A 20,181-nucleotide genomic window follows, 5' to 3' on the forward strand; every position below is an offset into this window, starting at 1 on the left:
CACCACCTCTGGAGGCAGGTTGTGAAGCAGTTCTCGGAAAGTTGTTGAGGCCACTTGGCGGTTTATCTTTATCAGTATTTTCAAGGGAGGGGAATCAAGAAAGTCCAATTGTCTTTTGGAAAAACACCTTTAGGACAACCATGACCTGATTGATTAAGAATCTCCATAGAAATTTGAAATGTCAATATAATTATTCTAATTCACTGTAACTGACTTTTTGACAATTAATAGTGCATTATGGGATCATCAGTTATTCTTATATAATTTTACTACCACTTCCCTTTTTTTAGTTTACTTCTAGATAGCTGACCAAGACACCAAATCAAATTAATCCTGATTTCTGAGCCATAGTACGGCACTAAAACACAACCATCACTGATTCCAAACATAGAGGAACTTTTGGTTAAAAGAAATCCTGAATGTGATGAAAAAACTGGTTTGTCAGGGATGAAGCAGGGCACGTTGTAGTTTCCATATTCTTAAAGCCATATTTAGATGACTGAATCACATCCCTATTAGTGAAAGTAAACTGGGCATATGAAAACCTAATTTGTGAAGTTAATGTTTATCCTTAACCTTGCTAACGTAATTATCCCACCCAGGAATTTTTTAGAAAAAAAATATGGCACTAGAAAGTAAAAAGATATATACAAAATAAAAATTATTTTATAAGGTTAATAAAATTGATAAAAATATTACATTTTATTGGAAAATAGTTATAAAATATAATCACCCCTTGCAGGAAGATTATATGTTTCAAAAGTATTATCTACCAGTTCAAAATTGATTGGTTACTATTGGTCAGCATGAAAAGTCACACACTGGTAGTTTTGTATGTACGTGTTAGTGCACAAATCCCATCAAATTAGCTGACTACAATATATACAATAATTTGCACAGCTTCATGTGCAGTAATGTGCACAGCTCTGGCTGATCAAAGCAGTGTTACAATGTTATAAAAAGTAAAAAATGTTGTTCTTTTGAAATGATGTTTCTGGTTTACTATAGGCACACATAAATTTTCTTCATTGCTGGAAACGACAGCTCTTGTCTGCACAATAGACAGATCTACATTTTACAAAATACTGAGTGGGTGGTTCTGCTTCATAGTACTTCTCAAAGAAAGCTACATAGAATCAGTTGCAGTCCCTGAAATGCTACTTTAAAAAGTGACACTGTCAAGTATTTTTAGGTTAAATGTTTACATTTTTGTAAGTTTTCCATTATCTACATGCAAAGGTTGCCTTCACCCTTTACTCTTGATGGATTAATAAATGTTGCATTTCCTATTTTTGCCCTTCTCTGCTACTTTTTTCTAACACTCAGAGAATTTGTGCTGTACAGTGAATATTATTTCTTAATTACTTTAGCTCCCCCTCTGGCTGAAAATTGCATTTTACAGCATACAATAATAAAGAGGCATGAATCAACAGTGTCTAATTTTAACTCATTTATTTAATTTCTCAGACAGAGCAACTTAAAAAAAACAAGTGGAATTAAAATGAACACAATTGCCATGCTGTGATAGTCTGAAAGGGAGATCATATTTTAAAAGTTACTTGACAGTGTCCCTTTCATTTAAAAATAAAACAAAAACAGACTTAAGTTTATATTGCAGTGGATTTCAAGTTTTCTTGCATTTCATATAAAATCTCATTATGACTGTGGATCTTTCCTACAAGACACTGAAAACATATTCAGGAAAAATAAGGCATGTTTTCCAAAAGCTGGATGCTTGGCACATTTGAACATACTGTTTTAAAAATACCAAATATGATCAAATATACCATTATTTTTATTCATCTGGCCTTTAAACAAAATTCTCCCACTATTGCTTATTTTAATTGTGAGTTATTGTACCTTTATCAAGTACTGAGCACCTCAACTGGAAAAACATGAAATCAAATCAAGGTAATTTATGGTTCAAATAACATCATATTGAACAGGTCCTAAAAGTATCTAGTGCAGGGGTAGGCAACCTTGGCTCTTTTATGACTCGTGGACTTCAACTCCCAGAATTCCTGAGCCAGCTGTGCTGGCTCGAATTCTGGGAGTTGAAGTCCGCGAGTCATAAAAGAGCCAAGGTTGCCTACCTCTGATCTAGTGTGCCTATGGGAGAAAAAGATTATCTTAGACTGGGGACACCAAATTCTGCTGGAACTGGACTAAAAGGAGAATTATACAATTCACATGTCATCTTGTTCCAACATATAAAGAACTGAATTCTCAGATACACAGGCCAGGAAAAGTTTTTGAACTTTGAGTCTCACGAAAGAGATATAAACAAAACATATATTTGTTGACTAAAATAGCTTCAACATTGCCTGGAATCAGACAACAGGTTTAGAGGATCAATGGTGGCAGGTAAGGACTAACTGCCTATACTATATACCTTCATTCTAGTTTTGCCTTTGATAAACACACATTTGCTATGTTATATAAATCTGGTCACAGGCAACAGTGGGGCAAAATAAATGTACATTCACACCCTGAGAAGCAAAGTACTCACTTAAAATCTCTTTACAAATGTACTAGCTATGTCCACTCTAAAACCGAATTGAGTATTTTGCTGTTATACAAGTTTGATTTAATTCAAATGGAACAAGACTGTCCCTCTCCCCATATAAAACAAGTTATTGCTAAAAACAACGCTTCTGCCAATCTATAGAATTAAAATCTTAGACACTGTAGGGAATAGTGGAACTTGCAAACAAAATAGCAAAAATTAAAAGATTAAGCTTTTCAACTACCTACAGCATGGAAAATGCAGTCCTTTCTATATCACAGTTCAAATACAGTATGAAACCGCCTACAAATTAAAACAAAGCAAATCTGACACTCAAAGTTTTACATGCGGCCGAAAAGTATCACATTGTGCACCATGGAAGCTTACTTTTTCCTTATGGAAAAGTGCATCTTAGAAAACAATTGTAATAAATTCCAGTGATTCTAAAAATAAATCCTAACCACTATATTATTGCACATTTGGTGCTATACGGACACCATTAGCAAATGTATTTAACTAGAAACAGAGGATACAACTGAAACAGACTTGTCTTAATAACTTATAATATATCTCTAAAGAAGGGGATTACTTTTAACCAAAAATACATTTCTTTTGAACCATCGTCTTACCTAGACTCAATCTCTTACAATCAATGAAAACCAAAACACAGTTCTGTTCCTACAGGTGGAATCTGCTACATAAAGTAGTTAAATCCACACTGATAAATTTGTCTAAGTAGTTTAGAAAATGAATACACTCAGAAAATCAAGAATCAATAAGATTCTTGATCAATAAGATTCAATCAATAAGATTCCTACAGAATTCCAACTATTTTTTCTACTGTTTTAAGGCATCATTTATTGTTTTCACTTTGCAATGATGATAGTCATGCAGCAGTTTAATGTTAAAAATATATTAATATTTTACTATACAGCAGCAAGTAGTTAGTCAACTAAAAGCACAAACATTTAAAAGAAAAAAAATTGTAAAAGTATATTACTACAAATAATTGCAAGTTGGAGAACACTTCCAGATAGGTTAGTATTCTCACAGACTGTTTTTATACTTTACAGCTTTAATATATATCACACAAAGTACATAATTATAACTGAAGATTTGCACACTTGGGGGAGGAGTCAATACTACATGAATAAAGTATGTAGCCAGTAATAACTAGCACCACAGCTACATGAAAATTTCTTTACAACACACCAACTTGGCTTTTACTTTTAAAGGAAACTCAAATCCATGGCTCAGTAGGATTACACCATAATCATGTTGAACTGATGTCTACGACAGGCCTACACAAGTTAGTTAGCACTAGCATAAGCTGGAGTTTTGACTGAGACTCTGAACAAATTAAAAGAATAGTGCTAGTGGCCACACAAAAAAACCCTTACCACCTGTTGTTGAAAAAAAGGCATACTGAAAATCACTGCATGTTAAAGTACTTTAAGTACACTTCATAAAAATATATATATTATGAACAATACAATTACATCTCATATACACAACAATGACAAGATACCTACTTAGTTGTAAACCAAACAGGTGCAGAAAAATATGGGAGATCATTTCTCTCTCTTTTTACTATTTGAATAACTTTGGTTCAAACCATAAAAATCACAAGTTAGCAAATTTCATTTAAATGCCTTTTTAATATTTTTCTTTATGTTCACAGAAGTTTCACTGACCATTTTATATGCTTAAGGTCCAGATGCAATGCATATTGTATAAAAGAGAGCACTTATTGTTACCTTGCATGAATTAAACCTACGTACCTTTTAACTCTACAGACTTCTGCATAACATTTAGACAAAGCTCAGACACACAGCATGCCTAGCCCTCATATATATATATACACATCTCTAATCACAGGTATATAGGGTGTCAAATATACTATAATAACCTCCATGAAAGGTTTTGAAATTTGGTAACAAAATGAGAAGAAAAACTAAAAATATTATTTTACGTGTTCTAAAATATCTCTTTTTTGTGCTAAAGTCAAATGTTAGCTCAACATGAAAAGGACATTTTCTCTCTTTTTAATATAATTCAGCAATATTTTAATCTTGACCATTTTTGCAAACACTTTTTTTTTAATAATAATAGCTTAAACGTGTACAAAAGTTCTTGGTTAATTAGGGAAATAAACACTCAGTTCTTTATATTTTTTTAATCAAGTAGGAAACACAGTTCATCTTATATAATGTTATTACTTTTTTTGTAATTTTTTTTTGTTTGTTTGTTTTTAGCAGCTGCTTACTGTTTTATACGATGAGCAAGAGTGGAAGGAACAATCCAGCGATGGGGTGGAGAGAAAGAAGTTGCTTGCTCGGCTGTCAGTTCTGGTGGTGGATGGGTAGATGGTGCTCCCCATGGAGTTATAACAGGTATATTTAACAGGTATGCGTTATTTTCGGCTTGTGGATGTTGGTTTTCTCTCTCTTTCTCTCCCTTACAGTATAAAGTCTTTCTCTGTGTGTTGTTGTCATTATTACCAGTGTCTCTGTGCAGCAGGGCAGGGAGGAGGCAGCCAAGTGGGAAGGAGGGATGTGGAGAGGAGGGAGGAAAGATAGATGGAGATCAATCCTCCTCTGGCTCCTCCGCCTGCAGCAAGGCTCCGGGCGGGCCAGTGGGGATAGCGGGGCTGCTGCCGATTTCGGTCTCTGGCTGCTGCTCTGTTCCGCCGGAGGAGGAGGAGGATGCGGCGGCGGCGGCGGCCCGCTTATCTCTCTGCTTCTCCTGGATCTTCTTCATCTCGTCCGAGTACTTGCAGAAAGTGTGTCCGAATTTGGCCCACACCTTGTAAGGGACGGTGATGGAGTTGCGGTAGGTGGGCTTGACCTCGCTGACCCGCATGAAAACGCCGTACTTGTTGGAGCCCACGTCGAAAAAGAACCGCTTGTTATCCACCGTCAAGGAGGTGCCCTCGGGCAGCTCGGCCGGCTCCTCCTCCACGCCGTAGTCGTCGATGAGCTTGGCCAAGGCGTCGCGGAACTCGATCAGCCCTTGGGCTGGCAAGGCGATGGTCTGGCCCTGTGTGGAGCCGAGGCCTGGACCGCGGTTGACCGTCTGGCGGATGCGCAGGAACCGCCCGCGCTGGTTCTCCTTCAAATCCATGTAATACTTGCGGTTCTCGCGCACCAGGAATTCGCTTTTCAGGGCCCGCCGGGGCTCGTCCGCGGCCTGCGCCAGCTCCGGCGGTTGGCTGGGCCCCAGCTGCGCGTAGTGCTCGATGAAGTCGCCCAGATAGTCGCGGAACTCCACCGCCACCGACATCGAGAGCGTCAGCCGGCTCTTGCTGCCTCCGGCGCCCACCTCCGCGATCTTCAGGAAGCGGCCCTTGGCGTTCTGCTTGACGTCCAAGTAGAAGCGCTTGTTCTGGATGTCCACCCGCTTGGAGGCCAGCTCCTGCGTCTCGTGCTGGAGGCCCACCCCGCCGCCGCCGCTACTGCCGGGCCCGCCGCCGCCGCCAGGGCCCGAGCCCGGCGCCCCGCCGCCGCCGCCGCCGCCGCCCTGCTCGCTGCCGCTGTCTCTATCCGCCATGATGCCTTCGGGCTACCCGACGCCCGCCTGCCTGCCTGCCTGCGCCCCCCCCGGCCGCCGCCGCCGCCTCCGCCGCCGCCCGTCGCCGCTACTGCTCCTGCCGCCGCCGCCGCCGCCGCTCCAGCCCCCTCCGCAGCCACCACCACCAGCAGCAGCAGCAGCAGCCGGCCGCTCTCGCGAGATCTGTGGAGGAGACAGAAAGAGAGAGAGCGGCTAACATGGCAGAGAGGGAAGCGCGCGACTGGGCAGAGGAACGGGGAGAGGAGGAGGAGGAGGAGGAGGAGGAGAGCGCGAGGTCCAGGAGAGGAGCCCGCGGGATCGGAGACGGCAGCGCCTCGCTGGGTTTGACTGGGCGAGGGCAGGGAGGCGCTCGCTCCTTGGCACTCAGGCCCCACCCACCCGTCCTCCGCCCGGCTATCGCGCCTTCTTCCCTTCGGGCTGCCGCCGCCGCCGCCGCCGCCGCCCGTTAGCAGTCGGCCGGGCTCCGCACCCGCCCTCGCGCTGCGCCAGGCCAGCCTCGCCAGGGACACAGACTCCGCCCGGCCCCAGCTCGCGCGCGCTTGGATTCCCCCCTCCCTCCCTCTCTCCTCACGCGCACCCCGACTGAGGCCGCCGCCGCCGCCGCCGCCGCCGCCGCCTCTCCCTCAGGGAAACTCGGAGGGGGGGGGGGGACGACCGTCTGCGACCAAACGCGGAGACGCGGCCGCCTCGCCAGAATAACTCTCTTTCCTCCCCTTTCAGAAGTCGGCGTGTGCCTCAGGTCTGTCAGCGGACGCAGACAAGACGGAGCATAAAGCACCCCCCTCCGTCCTCCTCATTCCCGCCTCTTGGCCCATGAAGCGGAGCCTTCCGTCGCCGGCCGTCCCCAAGGAGGAATTGCACCCGCGCCTTCCGCGCCTGTCTTCGGGAGGCGAAGTGTTCAAGCCGAGAGAGAGCCGGGAGGAGTCCCCCCCCCCGCAAGAGACAACCTGCGATTCCCCACTATCTCTTCCTTGAGGCCAACTTAATCCTCTGAAAGCATAAATCAATGTCGCTCTCCTCCGATCTGTCGGGATCGTTCCTACCGTACGCTAGCACCTTCGTTTTGAAATTCGCACCGGCCTCCCCAGCTGAAAACCCCGCCTGACTTCGAGGGCTTTTTACTGGCCCGCTCTTAGGGTGCTTTCCAGGGTTTTCACAATAGAGCAGCCTTTACCTTCGGGATTACATTGTCATACAAAAATTTAGAAAACGTTCCCCTCCTCCGTGATTTGGTACGGCGGCCGACCCCCTCAAACTCTAAAACCTTCCCTACGTGCCTTACCTTTCAAAATGGGGAAAGATGCTGTGCTTACCTTGAGATCTTTCCGTATGGTTTCTGCCAGACTATGGCCCTGTTGTGAACCCTTTTTGCCTGCCTCGACTGATTCCAGAGAATGCATAAGTTTGGAGGGATTTCTTTTTAAGGAAGGTCATTTTGTGTGCAAATCATGCTCTCCTCCCAGCAGAGGGTCCAAGCAGTTTACAGAACGGAATAGCCTTTCCAGATTAAATCAAAGATCCATTCTCTCCTGCTACTTTTCTCAAAGTGGTCTACGTGCTCTCCTTGCCAAATTTGAACAGTAAAGGGTGTTGAGTTAGATGGGTGTTGAGCCTAGCCTAACCCTTTCTCTACTGCCCTTGCAAATGACCAATCTTCAGTTACAGTAAAGTCTTGCTTTAAAATTTCTAAATTAAATATTCTTCTCTTCAAGCTAAATTCTGAAACTTAGCTTTTCTTGATAGGTAATCTTACCTTACTTCTTCATCTTTGCTAAAATTCGGGGCTAAAGGGAACACAGCCTCTTTATAAAACAAGATAGGAATAAAGAAACATTAAAGACTTGAAACCAGAATGTCTGCCCTAAAGTGGAATGTTTCATATGCATCGAAGCAGCTTTATCATGGAAATTGCAATTTCTGTTAACTTGAGGCAGAAAGATGCCACGATCTTTGCTATTTTGCACTTTATGATAGAATATATTATTGAGAATATATGCCGCATGCATAATAGTTCTGTGTGCATATCCACAGTAGTGCTGAGTGCATCTCGAAAGACACCCAACCAACATTGAAACCAAAGCAAGTACCATTGCAAACCACTACAGCGTTCACCTTCTTTCCAGGCCTTGCTTTCCTTCTTCTTTCTCTGCCATGAGCAAGTATGAGAGGCAACCAAAGCCAAAGGTCAGCCTTTGGTTTGGTATCTACAAACTGCAGATTCCAAACCGTCCATGCTGGAGAGCACCTGTTTCCATCAAGAACAACGGGGTATTTGGAAGCTGCACTACTACTTGAAAACAAAGCAAACGAGTACCCGAAAGTTTTTCTTGGCGGCTTTAAGTAACAATAACCAACGGGCTACTTCTCACGTTACATTCGACTCCTGGAAGGTTGAAAGCCGGCATCTGCTAGGTCCAAAGCTAGAGGCAAGCGCTATCTCTTAGCGCCTCGATTAGTTCGGACTCAGGCCGTCCTTGCGGCTGGGCGCCACTCCGACGTTGCAGTATGCCTTCCCTTCCCTGCCGTTCGCTCCCGGGTCCAGCTGCGGTGGAAGAACGATTCCGGAGCTTGCGCTACAACCTAATGTCCAAAAACCCAATGAAAGCCGCGGGCAGCGGTAGACTGCTCGCCCGTCCTCTCTTGGCGCTGGGCGGCGTGACCGGGACCCCATCTGAGCGGAAGGGCTTTTGTCCTTACCCGGGATCATGCTGAGGGTAGAGACCTGTCTTACAAGGATCATGCTGAGGGTAGAGACCTGTCTTACAAGCAAACCGGGAAGAAGCTCCAAGATCCATCCCGGCGGCCACTTACTGCTTTAAGAAGCAGCCACCCCTTCCTCCGATATTGCTTCGCATTCCCCGCAAGGAAAACCCGGAGCGTCTTCTTAGTACCTCCAAGAATGTCGGTTAAGGGTGGTCTGGGCAGGTTTGACTGGTTATCTTTATCACCTAAAAATTATCTGCTGAAATATGCTGGCTACCTAGCGTTTTGTTGTTGTTTTAGCTAGCAGGTTGTATTCCCCAATTACAATAGCAAGCCAAGGAAAGGCATTTAACAACAGGTCCGGTTAAGATTAGATATATTAAGATACTAGATGCTAAGCTCTCAGACTATCTGTATAAGCAACAAATGTCTCCCCTTTGATAACCAAGGAGGCAACTCATTAAAAATAAATCCCACTAAACTGGGAGAGAACCATTACTGAACTAGGAAACATGCAGTTCATTTTTAAAATCTATAGTATTAAAGTTCTCAACAATTATTCTATAAAATTTAAGAAAGATTCTATTGCTATTTATTTAGTTTTTTGTGCTTCATATTATACCTGTTCTAAAATATGTATTTCAATGGATACCCAATATATAATGGCACTTTGACAGATATTTTGATTCTAATAAATACCAGTCTACATAAATGGAATTCTATTTTAACAGCCTTGCCTAAAAAAAGTTTATTTCTCATAAGAGGTTGTACCCCAGATTATGAGCACAAGAACAGATAATTTTATAAATAAACTGAACAGAGAACTATTTCAACTATTTTCCACTACTTTTAAAACATAAAGACTTTTCAGATTTAAGATCTGTATGTGCTTCATAAAATAAAATAGACAAAGCTATTTGAAATACAATACAAATATAGTATTTGTTTAGAAAGTATTTGGTTGTATATATTATTTAGCTTCTTCAATTTGTTCAACAAAGTGCCAAAAGTATTGTTTTATTATGATATTCAGCCTTATCTAATCCTAATTGTATTTAGTGCAAAATGGACAGTTATTATCTTTACTAACAATTTATAAAAAAATTATAAAAGAATTGAATATGACCAGAAGCAACTACTTATTTATTCTGATATACATTTCCTAACTTCTACCTCTTCTACGAAAACAATTAATGAAAAAATATTTCAACCAAGCAGAAAGTTTCTTTTGATTTTTGTTAAATAAGCAGTTATTGTTAAATAAGTAGTTATTTAATTGCAAAAGTTCTAGTTTTATTCTTAAAAAGAGAATGTAAATAGTAAGTCACATATACACAAGGGAAGTGATATATTTAACAAATAAGATAAAATGTAGGGTAATAAAATTTCATCTTATCATAATCTTAATGACAATATTCTAGTATCATTGGTATCTAAATATGACTTTAATTACCAAGAACATTTTTCAATTGATAAAAATAAAGTATTACTATAAAGACATAAGTTTATAATGTCCTAACTCAATTATTTGGGGATTGCTTATTATCTTAGAGCATGATCTCACAAACACTTTTGAAGTTTCAGTAAAATTGAGATTCCTTAAGAGAAGTTTGGTCCAGGTTATGTGGCTCTGCAGAAATTAAAATAAAGCATTCATAACACACACACAGCTAAAGTGAAAATGAGAATCAGTCTTAATATATAATTGTAACTTAGTTCTATACAAAGTATAAAATCTCACTTTTTTTTACCAATAATAAACCAATAATCAAACCGTTGTTTTAAAAACAGGAAGACTGTATGACATTGAACCTTTGCTAAAATGCTATAGAAAGTGGCACATTAAATTGCTAAAGCCTTAAAATGTATGAATGAAACATGTATGGCTTCAAAAAGTTTAGAAATCTCTGGCATTAATACCATACATTGTAAAAATATGGTGTATAATTATTTCCCAATGTAGTTTGATTCTATAGATGAATTTAAATGGATATTTCAGACTCCATAAGTAAAGAGAGCTAATAAAAATAGAAATCTGAAATCATTAGAGAGGATTAAAATTTCTGAAGTATAACAAAGCATTTTATTGATTTTGAATTAAACTATTTCATTGTAAAAGTTATTTTTAAAGGTATATTTTTGTCACACCCTCAAAATGCTTCTTTTTGGCTCTTAACATTTTTATTAATATTTTTATATAATTACAGATGGAGGTAATATAGCTGATCATATTGCTCATTTATTATTGACTATAATATTTTCAATGAAGAAAAGCATGTTTATAGTGAAATAAAAAATAAAGAACTTACTCTCCTTTGCACCTATATTTTTAATAGGAACATGTAATAGTCAAAACAAGTTTAGAAAAAGCAACAGGTTTCTCTGCACTTAATGGGCAGAAAACAGTAATCACGTTTGGGATTATGCCATTCATGAAACAGGGTATTTTTATCCCTGGTAATTTTCCTTTTTATCATGCTGTATCTGCAAAAGTTCAATTAATTATAAAATAGTATTTTAGAGATATGATTGTATTATTTCATATGTGAATAGAAGCTACCCTAAAATATCACAAATTGGCAAGGATGCATTTTCCTAACCTTTAAAATGCCAATAATTTGAAAAATTTAACATTATTTAGCTGGCACCATTTATCACAAGTAAATTTTAATTATAGAGAAAATAACACAATCATATTACCACTGAAAAAAAAATACTTCAATAATTTGGAAAAAAAATAATAATTTTGCCCCAGCTAAGCGACACTTTGCATATGCATATTTTGCATGTCTCTGATGTTTACTTTAAATGATTCAGTCAGAAAGATGGTGAAGACCTGTTTCCAAAGTGATAAATATGTGTGGTATATACACAAAATCTAAAGCTTATATTGTATTTATACTATGCACCTCTAGAAAGAGATCTATTGAAATAATTAAAATTTGCTTCTGGATACTCTTGACTTCTTTTTTTTTAATCTGTACATTTCTGCCTTTCAATCAATTAACATAAAGTCCTTGAGCTAAATCTTATTGAATCAAGTGTGTCTTAAATATATATCTAAAAGATCACCCTGAAAATATACTTTCCAGCCATATCATCTGACCTGTTAAATGAAAAGGGCACGCGTACAATACACACTTATCCAGATGCGATCAACTTCATACTAAGATGTGAAAATTGGGATGGGTATTAAATTATTGCAATTATTTCTGCTTTTCTGGTGGCTATCATTAGTGTTAATAACAATTTTAATGTGATCACTCTAGTTCTGCATTATTAATTATCAGTGGAATTCACCCATAATCTTGGCTCTTGCCAAGAAGACGCTTTTGAATACTCCCCGCCAGCCTTCAGACCTTTCCGCCGCATACTTACTCGGAAGTAAACCGCTGGATATGTGGGGGAGGCTTAGACCTAGAAAAACTGCGCAAAACGCTAAAAAACAACTGAACCACTTTCTAACGTATTTAATTACTGTGTTTTAAGGCAGGCGTGGAATGTGTCCGTCGCAAATATGATATCAGGGCATTTCTTCTGGATTGAAGTTTTCCAAATGGCGATCCATCCCACCCCAAACCAAGCTCGGCTACTGCCGCGCGGAAAACGTCAAGCCGAAGCACCGGCGGACGCGATCCTTCCAAAGGGAGAGAAGGGGGGGGAAGGGAGGCTCCTCCGCGGATCCCCGCCCCTCCCGCTCTGGGTCCGCTTGGCAGCTCTCCGAGGGAGTCGTGCAGCGCTTACCACCTGCCCTGCTGTGGTGGCGGCTGCAGGAGGAGCAGGAGGAGGAGAGCAGGCCTCGGCAGCCCTGATTTTTTCCCAGCCCGCTCGGCTCGCTCGCTTCTCCTCTCCGCCTCAGAGGGAAGTCGTGGCAGGCGAGTAGCGTCATTATGCGCGTAACCGGCGCCGGGTATTTGACATTGTCGTCAGAGCGCCTCCTTCCGTCCCGCCCCTATCTCGAGCTTAGCTGAGCGAAGGGGGGCCTTGAAACAGGGAAAGAGGTCTGTTTGGGTTGAGCCGAGGAGCGCGTCCAGGGCCTCTAGGCTTAGCGGCGTAAAGGGAGACCGGTAGCTGTGCGCAGTAAGGGTTGCGGGCATTTGGGGGTAGGGAAACAAAGGCACTTCGCCCTTGCGGCTCTTTTCGTGCAATGCGTGCGTCCGGCGCGCTGCACAGAATCGATATAGCAGCGTTTCCCAACCTTAGGAACTTGAAGATGCGTGGACTTCAACTCCCAGAATTCCCCAGCCAGCATAGCTGGCTGGGGAATTCTGGGAGTTGAAGTCCACGCATCTTCAAGTTCCTAAGGTTGGGAAACGCTGCGATATAGAACAGAAGGCGTTCCGTGGCTTTTCTTGAGACAAGAGCTGCAGTGCAAGCGCAGATTAGCAGCGTTCGTGGTGGTTCTGTGCAACTCTGCTGTGAGGAAGCCTCGGCAATCATGGAAGCGCAGCTTTGAAGAGAACTTCGCTCTTGGAATGGGGTTAACCTAGTGTCGCGGGCGTCTGGAGACGACGCCCTCATTCTCCTTTAAGATTCTTGTGCAGTATTCAGTGTCTACCAAGAGAAAGCAGCAATGTGCAGCTTTCTAAGCCCTATTTGGATTGTAACTCCTCTGAACTTGAACCGGAATAGTAGGGATAATGGAGGTTTGGGGGTAATCGGTTTCTGGAGGGTCAACGCTCCACTCGTTTTGGTGCCCCTCAGTACAAGATCTTGGCAGAGTACACTACAGGTAGGCCTAGTAGTTTAACAACCACTCATTCAGCGCCCATATGAACAGGACTGAATGAGCGCTACTTATGATCAGTCGTCCTCACACTTAGGACAGTCGCAGCAGATTCGTGGACATATGGTCTCAGTATGGGAACTTGGCAACCAGATTGGAGTCATGTATTGGCCATTTGTGACCTTCACTGCTGGCTGGCTTTTGACAAGCTAAGTCAATGGGGAAGCTGTCAGGAGGGTTGCAAATGTCACATGACATGCTTAATAACTAGAGTTTGCCTAACTGTGTGTGGGGGGGGGGGAGAGAAGCAACTGGTCATAGGGCATGGCATTGCATTGCATTAGCAATGGAAATTTCAGTCTCAATTACCATAGTTAAATGAGGACACTATACTGTATAGCCTAATAGCATAGCTATAGCTCTCCTGATGTTCCATAATGCACTGACTTGTGATCTAATGTTCTCTTTTAGATTATTTCCCTTATAGTGACTTAATAGCAGTCATTTTTGAAGCGATACTTGGCCTAATTACTATTAATTTGCACTAAATTCATAGTAGAGAAATGTTTTTATGTTCTGGTACTGAATCCTTTTTGATGAAACACATTTGGAATGGGTATCCTTTCTTTAGGAAGATATGACAAGTTGCCCAAATGCAAGGCTATTCCATCCAGAATAGGCATCAGTCCTATAATTTCAGGGGAAACGTGTATTGCAGATTCATGGAAGATGCAGAGAAATTTATTGTAACCTTTTTAACCACATTAATATTTGCACCATCTAATCTTTTAAAAATGATATTTGAAATAAAATATCTGGTTTCTGTAACATTGACAGACTGATAAACTACAATTGGCATGACTGTTAGGTTCAAGTAAAATAAACCACAATTTGACTTGATGTGATTTGAGAACAAGGCCAAAGAGAAATTTTGAAGTCATTCTATCTTGTCAGCATTTCCTTTTGCTTTCAACATAATTCAATGATAATAACCTAAAATACAATCTGTTTGGCTTAATGTTTCAGTCACATTTCTGTCAAAAATGTATTCTTGCTCTCCTTTGTATCTTGGAAACTTCAGCCATGTAAATGCAGCAGTGGACAATTTATTAGCAAGGGAGGACTACACTTTTTGGCATTTTATTTTTGCCTACGATGGGGACAGCTGAGGCATAATATTTCATTGGGATAAGGAGACAATTTTATACATTGCAAAAGAGAAAGCTGCATCTTATCACTGTTTTGCAACAGGGCTTTTCGCTAAATTTTCGCTAAATTTCTGATGCTGTAAACAACTACAAACGCAGGTTGCCTATGTTTATGTTAAGTTTCCCATCAGTGCTAGAATAATGTTAATATTTGTTCAGTTTTCCTCAGCAATCACTGATGCAAATTGCCTTGGAAAGCAGGAAAAAAGGGGATTGAGGTCATTCTAAAACTGTGATGCAAAAACCCAGATCATGCAACATCATTGATCATATTTTGGGTCAGTTAACATAAAATGTATTAATATATACAATTTAATAGCTATCTGTATGTTTGCATAAGAAAAGAACAATCTTGCTGAATAAGACCAACAATTCACCTATCAAGGTTCAGGAGGTAGAGATAACAATTGTTCATTCTCCCTTTTCTAGATCCATCCTTTCTATTCCCCTGGGCTTGTAGAATGTATTTGAAATATAGATAATACTGCATGAAAACAAATGCTTTGTTTACCAGTTAAATTAATTAAAATACATGCAAACAAAAGGGAAGAAACATCCATTTATTGAAAAAAAAGTCTGTATCTTGTGACAATGTACTTTGAAACAATCTGGCATCACATTAGAATAGAATAGAGCTGGAAGGGACGTTGGAGGTCTTCTAGTCCAGCCCCCTGCTCAGACAGATGAATGTCTAGTCTCTTCTTGAAAATCTCCAGTGATGGAGTGCCCACAAAGTTCTGGGGGTAAGCTGTTATACTGGTCGTTGTCTTCACTGTTAGGAAGTTTCTCCTTAATTCCAGGTTGCCTCTCTCTTTGATCAGTTTCCAACCATTGTTTCTTGTCCTTCCCTCTGGTGCTTTGGTGAACAACCTGGCCCCCTCTGCCTTGTGGCAGCCCCTCAGACACTGGAACACTGCTATCATGTCAACCCTATTTCTTCTTTTCTTTAGACTAGCCCAGGGGTAGGCAACCTCGGCTCTTTCATGACTCGTGGACTTCAACTCCCACAATTCCTGAGCCAGCAGGAATTCTGGGAGTTGAAGTCCACAAGTCATAAAAGAGCCGAGGTTGCCTACCCCTGGACTAGCCAAACCCAAGTCCCATAGCTGTTCTTCGTATGTTTTAGTCTCCAGGCCTTTGATCATGTTAGTAGCTCTTCTCTGAATTTTTTTCCAAATTCTCAACATCTTTTTTGTGATATGGTGACCAAAATTGGTTGCAGTATTCCACTTGTGTCCTTACTAGGGTACTAATACTTCGCATGATCTTGATTCTATGCCTGTTTATACAACCCAGGATTGTATTAGCTTTTTTGGTTGCTGCTGCACACTGTTGGCTCACAGTCAAGTGATCATCCACTAGGACTCCAAGGTCCCTCTCACAGTTACTGTTTTTAAGTCAGGTCTCATCCAATCTGTATTTGTACCTTTGATTTTTCCTGCCTAAATGTAAGACTTTGCTTTTCTCCATATTGAAACTCATTTTGTTGGATAGGGCCCATTGTTCAAGTTTGTCAAGATCTTTTTGGATCCTGAGTTTGTCTTCTGGGGTGTTGGGTTCTCCTGTCAGTTTGGTGTCATCTGCAAATTTGATGAGTTCCCTTTCAGTTCCCTCATCTAAGTCATTTATAAAGATACTGAAGAGTACTGGGTCTAAGACGGAACCTTGTGGTACCCCACCGCTTATTTCTCTCCATGTGGATGTAATGCCATTGAGGACTACTCATTCAGTACAGTTTGTTAGCCAGCTACAGATGCATCTGGTGGTGATGTTGTCTATTTCACCTTTTCCTAGCTTACCAAGGAGTAGGTTCTGGTCTACCTTGTCAAATGCCTTACTGAAATCTAAGTATACTACGTCCGTTGCATTTCGCTGGTCTACTAGTTTAATCACTTTATCGAAGAATGAAATGAGATTGGTTTGGCATGATCTGTTTTTACAAACCCATGCTGGCTACTAGTTATGACATTGTTTGCTTCTAGTTTTTTGCAGATCCACTTTTTGATTATCTTTTCTAGGATCTTCCCAGCATTTAGGGCAGGGGTGTCAAACTGCTGGCCCATGGGCCGGATGCATCATAGCAAAACCACCCCCACCCCATTGCCGGCAATGGTAAAAAAGTCACGTTATATCAACATATCATGTGATGTTGCGAGTTTGACACCCCTGATTTAGGGTTTCCAAAGACTTAGAAGGGAACAAGCTGATTACTAAAAACCAGAATGGTTTATTAAATATAGTTTAAATCCTACTACTTCTGTTTAGTGTTTTATTTGATAAATTGGTAGAGCAAGAGAATGTGATGAATGTAATGGGTTTAGACTTCAGTAAGACTTTCTTCCAAATAAAATGGAACAATATGGGATGGATAATTCCACTGTCTGATGGATTTGCAGTTAGTTGTAAAACCATATTCAACATGTGGTTCATAATGGATCTATGTTTACACGGAGGGAAATAATATAAAACAGTACCATAGAGTTCTGTTGTAGGACCAGTGTTCTTCAACATTTTCCTAAATGAATTAGACAAAGAGATAGAAGGGATGGTCATCAAAATTTTTCACACCCAAATGTGGGAAGAATTAGACAAAGAGATAGAATGGATAGTCATCAAAACTTTTCACACCCAAATGTGGGAAGGCTTGCTAATAGACCCAAAAGACAGAGTCAAGCTTAAAAAATATTCTGATAGATGTGAACAGGATCTAGGACAACTCACCACAGCTGAATTGTTCCAACAGACATGTCCCCGGCGGTTTTCTGACTGACCTGATCAACTGACTGCAGGACAGCTTGTCCTGGCCAACTCTCCATGGGACAATTCAATGCAGGATAACTCAAGAGAGGGCCAAGTGAATTGCAGTGGGGCTTGTCTTGTTTTAGGTTTAAACCTTCTCAAATTAGAAGTCCTCAAGGCTGGGGTGAGCCAGAGCATGGAGTCCCAGCGGCCCATTGCCAAGACGTGTGCTCCATCTGCCAAGCTGTGGAGCAGTCGTAATATGCCTGGGTAGTCCCTGCATGGATCCCAAACAAGAGGAGGAGGTCTGCAGCTGCTGCTTCTTCCTGGCATGCTTGCTGTGAGGGCCAGCCACTCACCTGACATCCAGGTACTGGTCCTGCACCTCCTATTTCACACAATAACATAGAAAAAGAGATTTGGAAGGGACCTTGGAGGTCTTCTAGTCCAACTGCCTGCTCAAGCAAGAGACCTATACCATTTCAGATAAATGGTTGTCCAGTCTCTTTTTGAAAGCCTCTAGTGATGGAGCAGCCACAGCTTTTGAAGGCAAATTGTTCCATTGGCTTATTCTCACTGTCAGGAAATTTCTCCTAATTCTAGGTTGCTTCTCTTCTTTGATGCTTTGTAAAATAATTTGATCCCCTTGTCTTTGCAGGAGCCCCTCAAATACTGGAACACTGCTATCATGTCTCCCCTAATCCTTCTTTTCATTGGATTAGACATATCCAGTTCCTGTAACAGTTTGTCAAACCTCCAAACGATCCTGGCCACATCCACCTTCGGCTCGTTTTCAGTTGCCACAGCAATGTGAGGAGGCAGATGTGTTCCCTTAGTTTAGTCATAACAAATACTTTCTTGTGGGAACCAAGGTCAAGCTACCTAAGTTTTGGCGGGCTGGAATTTCTGTTAGAAAGCCCGCCAAAGTAGATAATTGGGGATTGTGATTTATGACATATTATAGAGGTGGGAAGTTCAGCTTGTAAACTTTTTAACCTTGGGGGCAGGGAACTTTCAGTCTTGGTTTCACCTTTGACCGTGCCAATACTATGTAGCCATTAAAAGTATTCTTTGAGGAATGCAATTGCGTCAGAGTTATTATTTTCTTCTGGTCTCGTCTATCAGAACCATGACATTAAACCAAGACTCATAGGAGGAGCCCCGGCTACTCATTTAACTGAACTAGTGCGCTTTGAGATAGGGGAGCATTTGGAGCTAATCTGTTTTGTGGTAATCCCCAAAATGCAGTCATCCTGGGGCTGGGCTGGCTTGACAAATGGTGCCCCGTGATCTGGTGGGAGAACGGAGTGAGGACTTTAAGGTTAGAAACTGGACCGTCGTCTCCTATCCCAATCTGTAGTCCAGTTGAGAGCCAAGGGCAGCCCCTGGAAACCTTGAGATCTGTGAGTTCCCCACCAGGAGAGCAAATCATCCCAATTGAATATAGAGACTTAAGCAGAAGCATTCAGCGAAGCGGAATGTGATGTTCTGCCTCCCCACTGAACTACTGACTGCACTGTTGAGATTTTTCCAGGGGCCAAACTACCTAAGACAAAAATGTATTCAATGACTCCTCGTGAGCTGAAAGAGCTGAGAGCATACATTGATAAGAACTTAGCCAGAGGATTCATCCAGCTAGCAATATCCCAGGTAGCCACCCCAGTGCTTTTTAAAGAGAAGAAAGATGGGTCGATATGATTGTGTGTAGACTATAAAGGTTTAAACTGTGTCAGTGTAGAGAATATGTACCCTCTCCCCTTGATGAAGGACATGTTAGCCCATTTGGCAAAAGGAAAAGTTTTTACCAAATTAGACCTAAGAGAGGCATATTACTGAGTAAGAATCAAGGAAGGAGACGAATGGAAAACAGCTTTTAACAGCCCCTTGGGGAGTTTCCAGTTCAATGTTATGCCTTTTGGTCTGCAAGGGGCCCCTGCTGTATTCATGCAATTGATAAATCAAGTACTGCATAGTCACCTGCACAAGGGGCTCTTAGTTTACCTTGATGACATTCTAATCTACACAGAGACCATGGCGGAGCATGTTGAATTAGTACGTGAAGTGTTCAGAAAATAGCTGAGTGCTAAACTTTACGCTAAGCTCTCAAAATGTGAGTTCCACCAGTAACACCTGGATTACCTAAGATATAGAATTTCCAGTGAGGGCATTGAAATGCCCTCTGTGCTAGTATGGCAGCCTCCTCAGACCTGTAAGCAACTCCAGAGTTTTTTGGGATTCACAAACTTCTACCAGCAATTTATCCCCTGCTTTGCCAAGATTGCCTTGCTGATTACCAAATTGTTAAAAATGGGGAAAAAATGGGAGGAAGCTGTGACCCTGGCATCTTCTGCCATGGTCCATAGAATGCCAGACTGCTTTTGAGAATTTAAAGAGACTGTTTGCAGCAGAACCCATTCTCAAACATCTCAATCCTGAAAAACAACTCATCATCCAGGCTGATGCCAGTGATGTGGCTGTAGGAGCCGTTTTTTTTGCAAAAGAACGAGAATGGGCATTTGCAGCCCTGCACCTACACCTCCAAAAAGTTAACACACTGAATGAAGGTGGGCAGTCTGGGAGAAAGAGGCTTTTGTGGTGAGGTGGGTTCTGCTTACATGCATCATTTCCTTGAAGGGAGCAACCTGTCTTTTGAAGTATGAACTGATCACAAAAATCTAGAGGCACTGAAAACCCCCGTAAGTTATCTCCTAAACAAGTACTTTAACCGT

General features: G+C 41.5%; 1 protein-coding gene across 2 annotated transcripts in view; it reads right to left on the bottom strand.

Moving 5' to 3' along the window:
* PURA (purine rich element binding protein A) overlaps window positions 1-6,070 on the bottom strand; it is a 29,603-nt gene extending 23,533 nt beyond the window's left edge. For both annotated transcript variants that reach the window (XM_083358342.1, XM_083358341.1), the window contains exon 1: window positions 4,773-6,070. In XM_083358342.1, coding sequence (XP_083214468.1) covers window positions 5,093-6,055 — 963 coding nt within the window. In that variant the 5' untranslated portion in view covers window positions 6,056-6,070 and the 3' untranslated portion in view covers window positions 4,773-5,092. The remainder of the gene's footprint in view (window positions 1-4,772) is intronic.
* Window positions 6,071-20,181: the final 14,111 nt, after the last annotated feature.

The sequence above is a fragment of the Vipera ursinii genome (genome assembly GCF_947247035.1).
Source record: "Vipera ursinii genome assembly, chromosome: 3".
NCBI classification, from domain to species: domain Eukaryota; kingdom Metazoa; phylum Chordata; class Lepidosauria; order Squamata; family Viperidae; genus Vipera; species Vipera ursinii.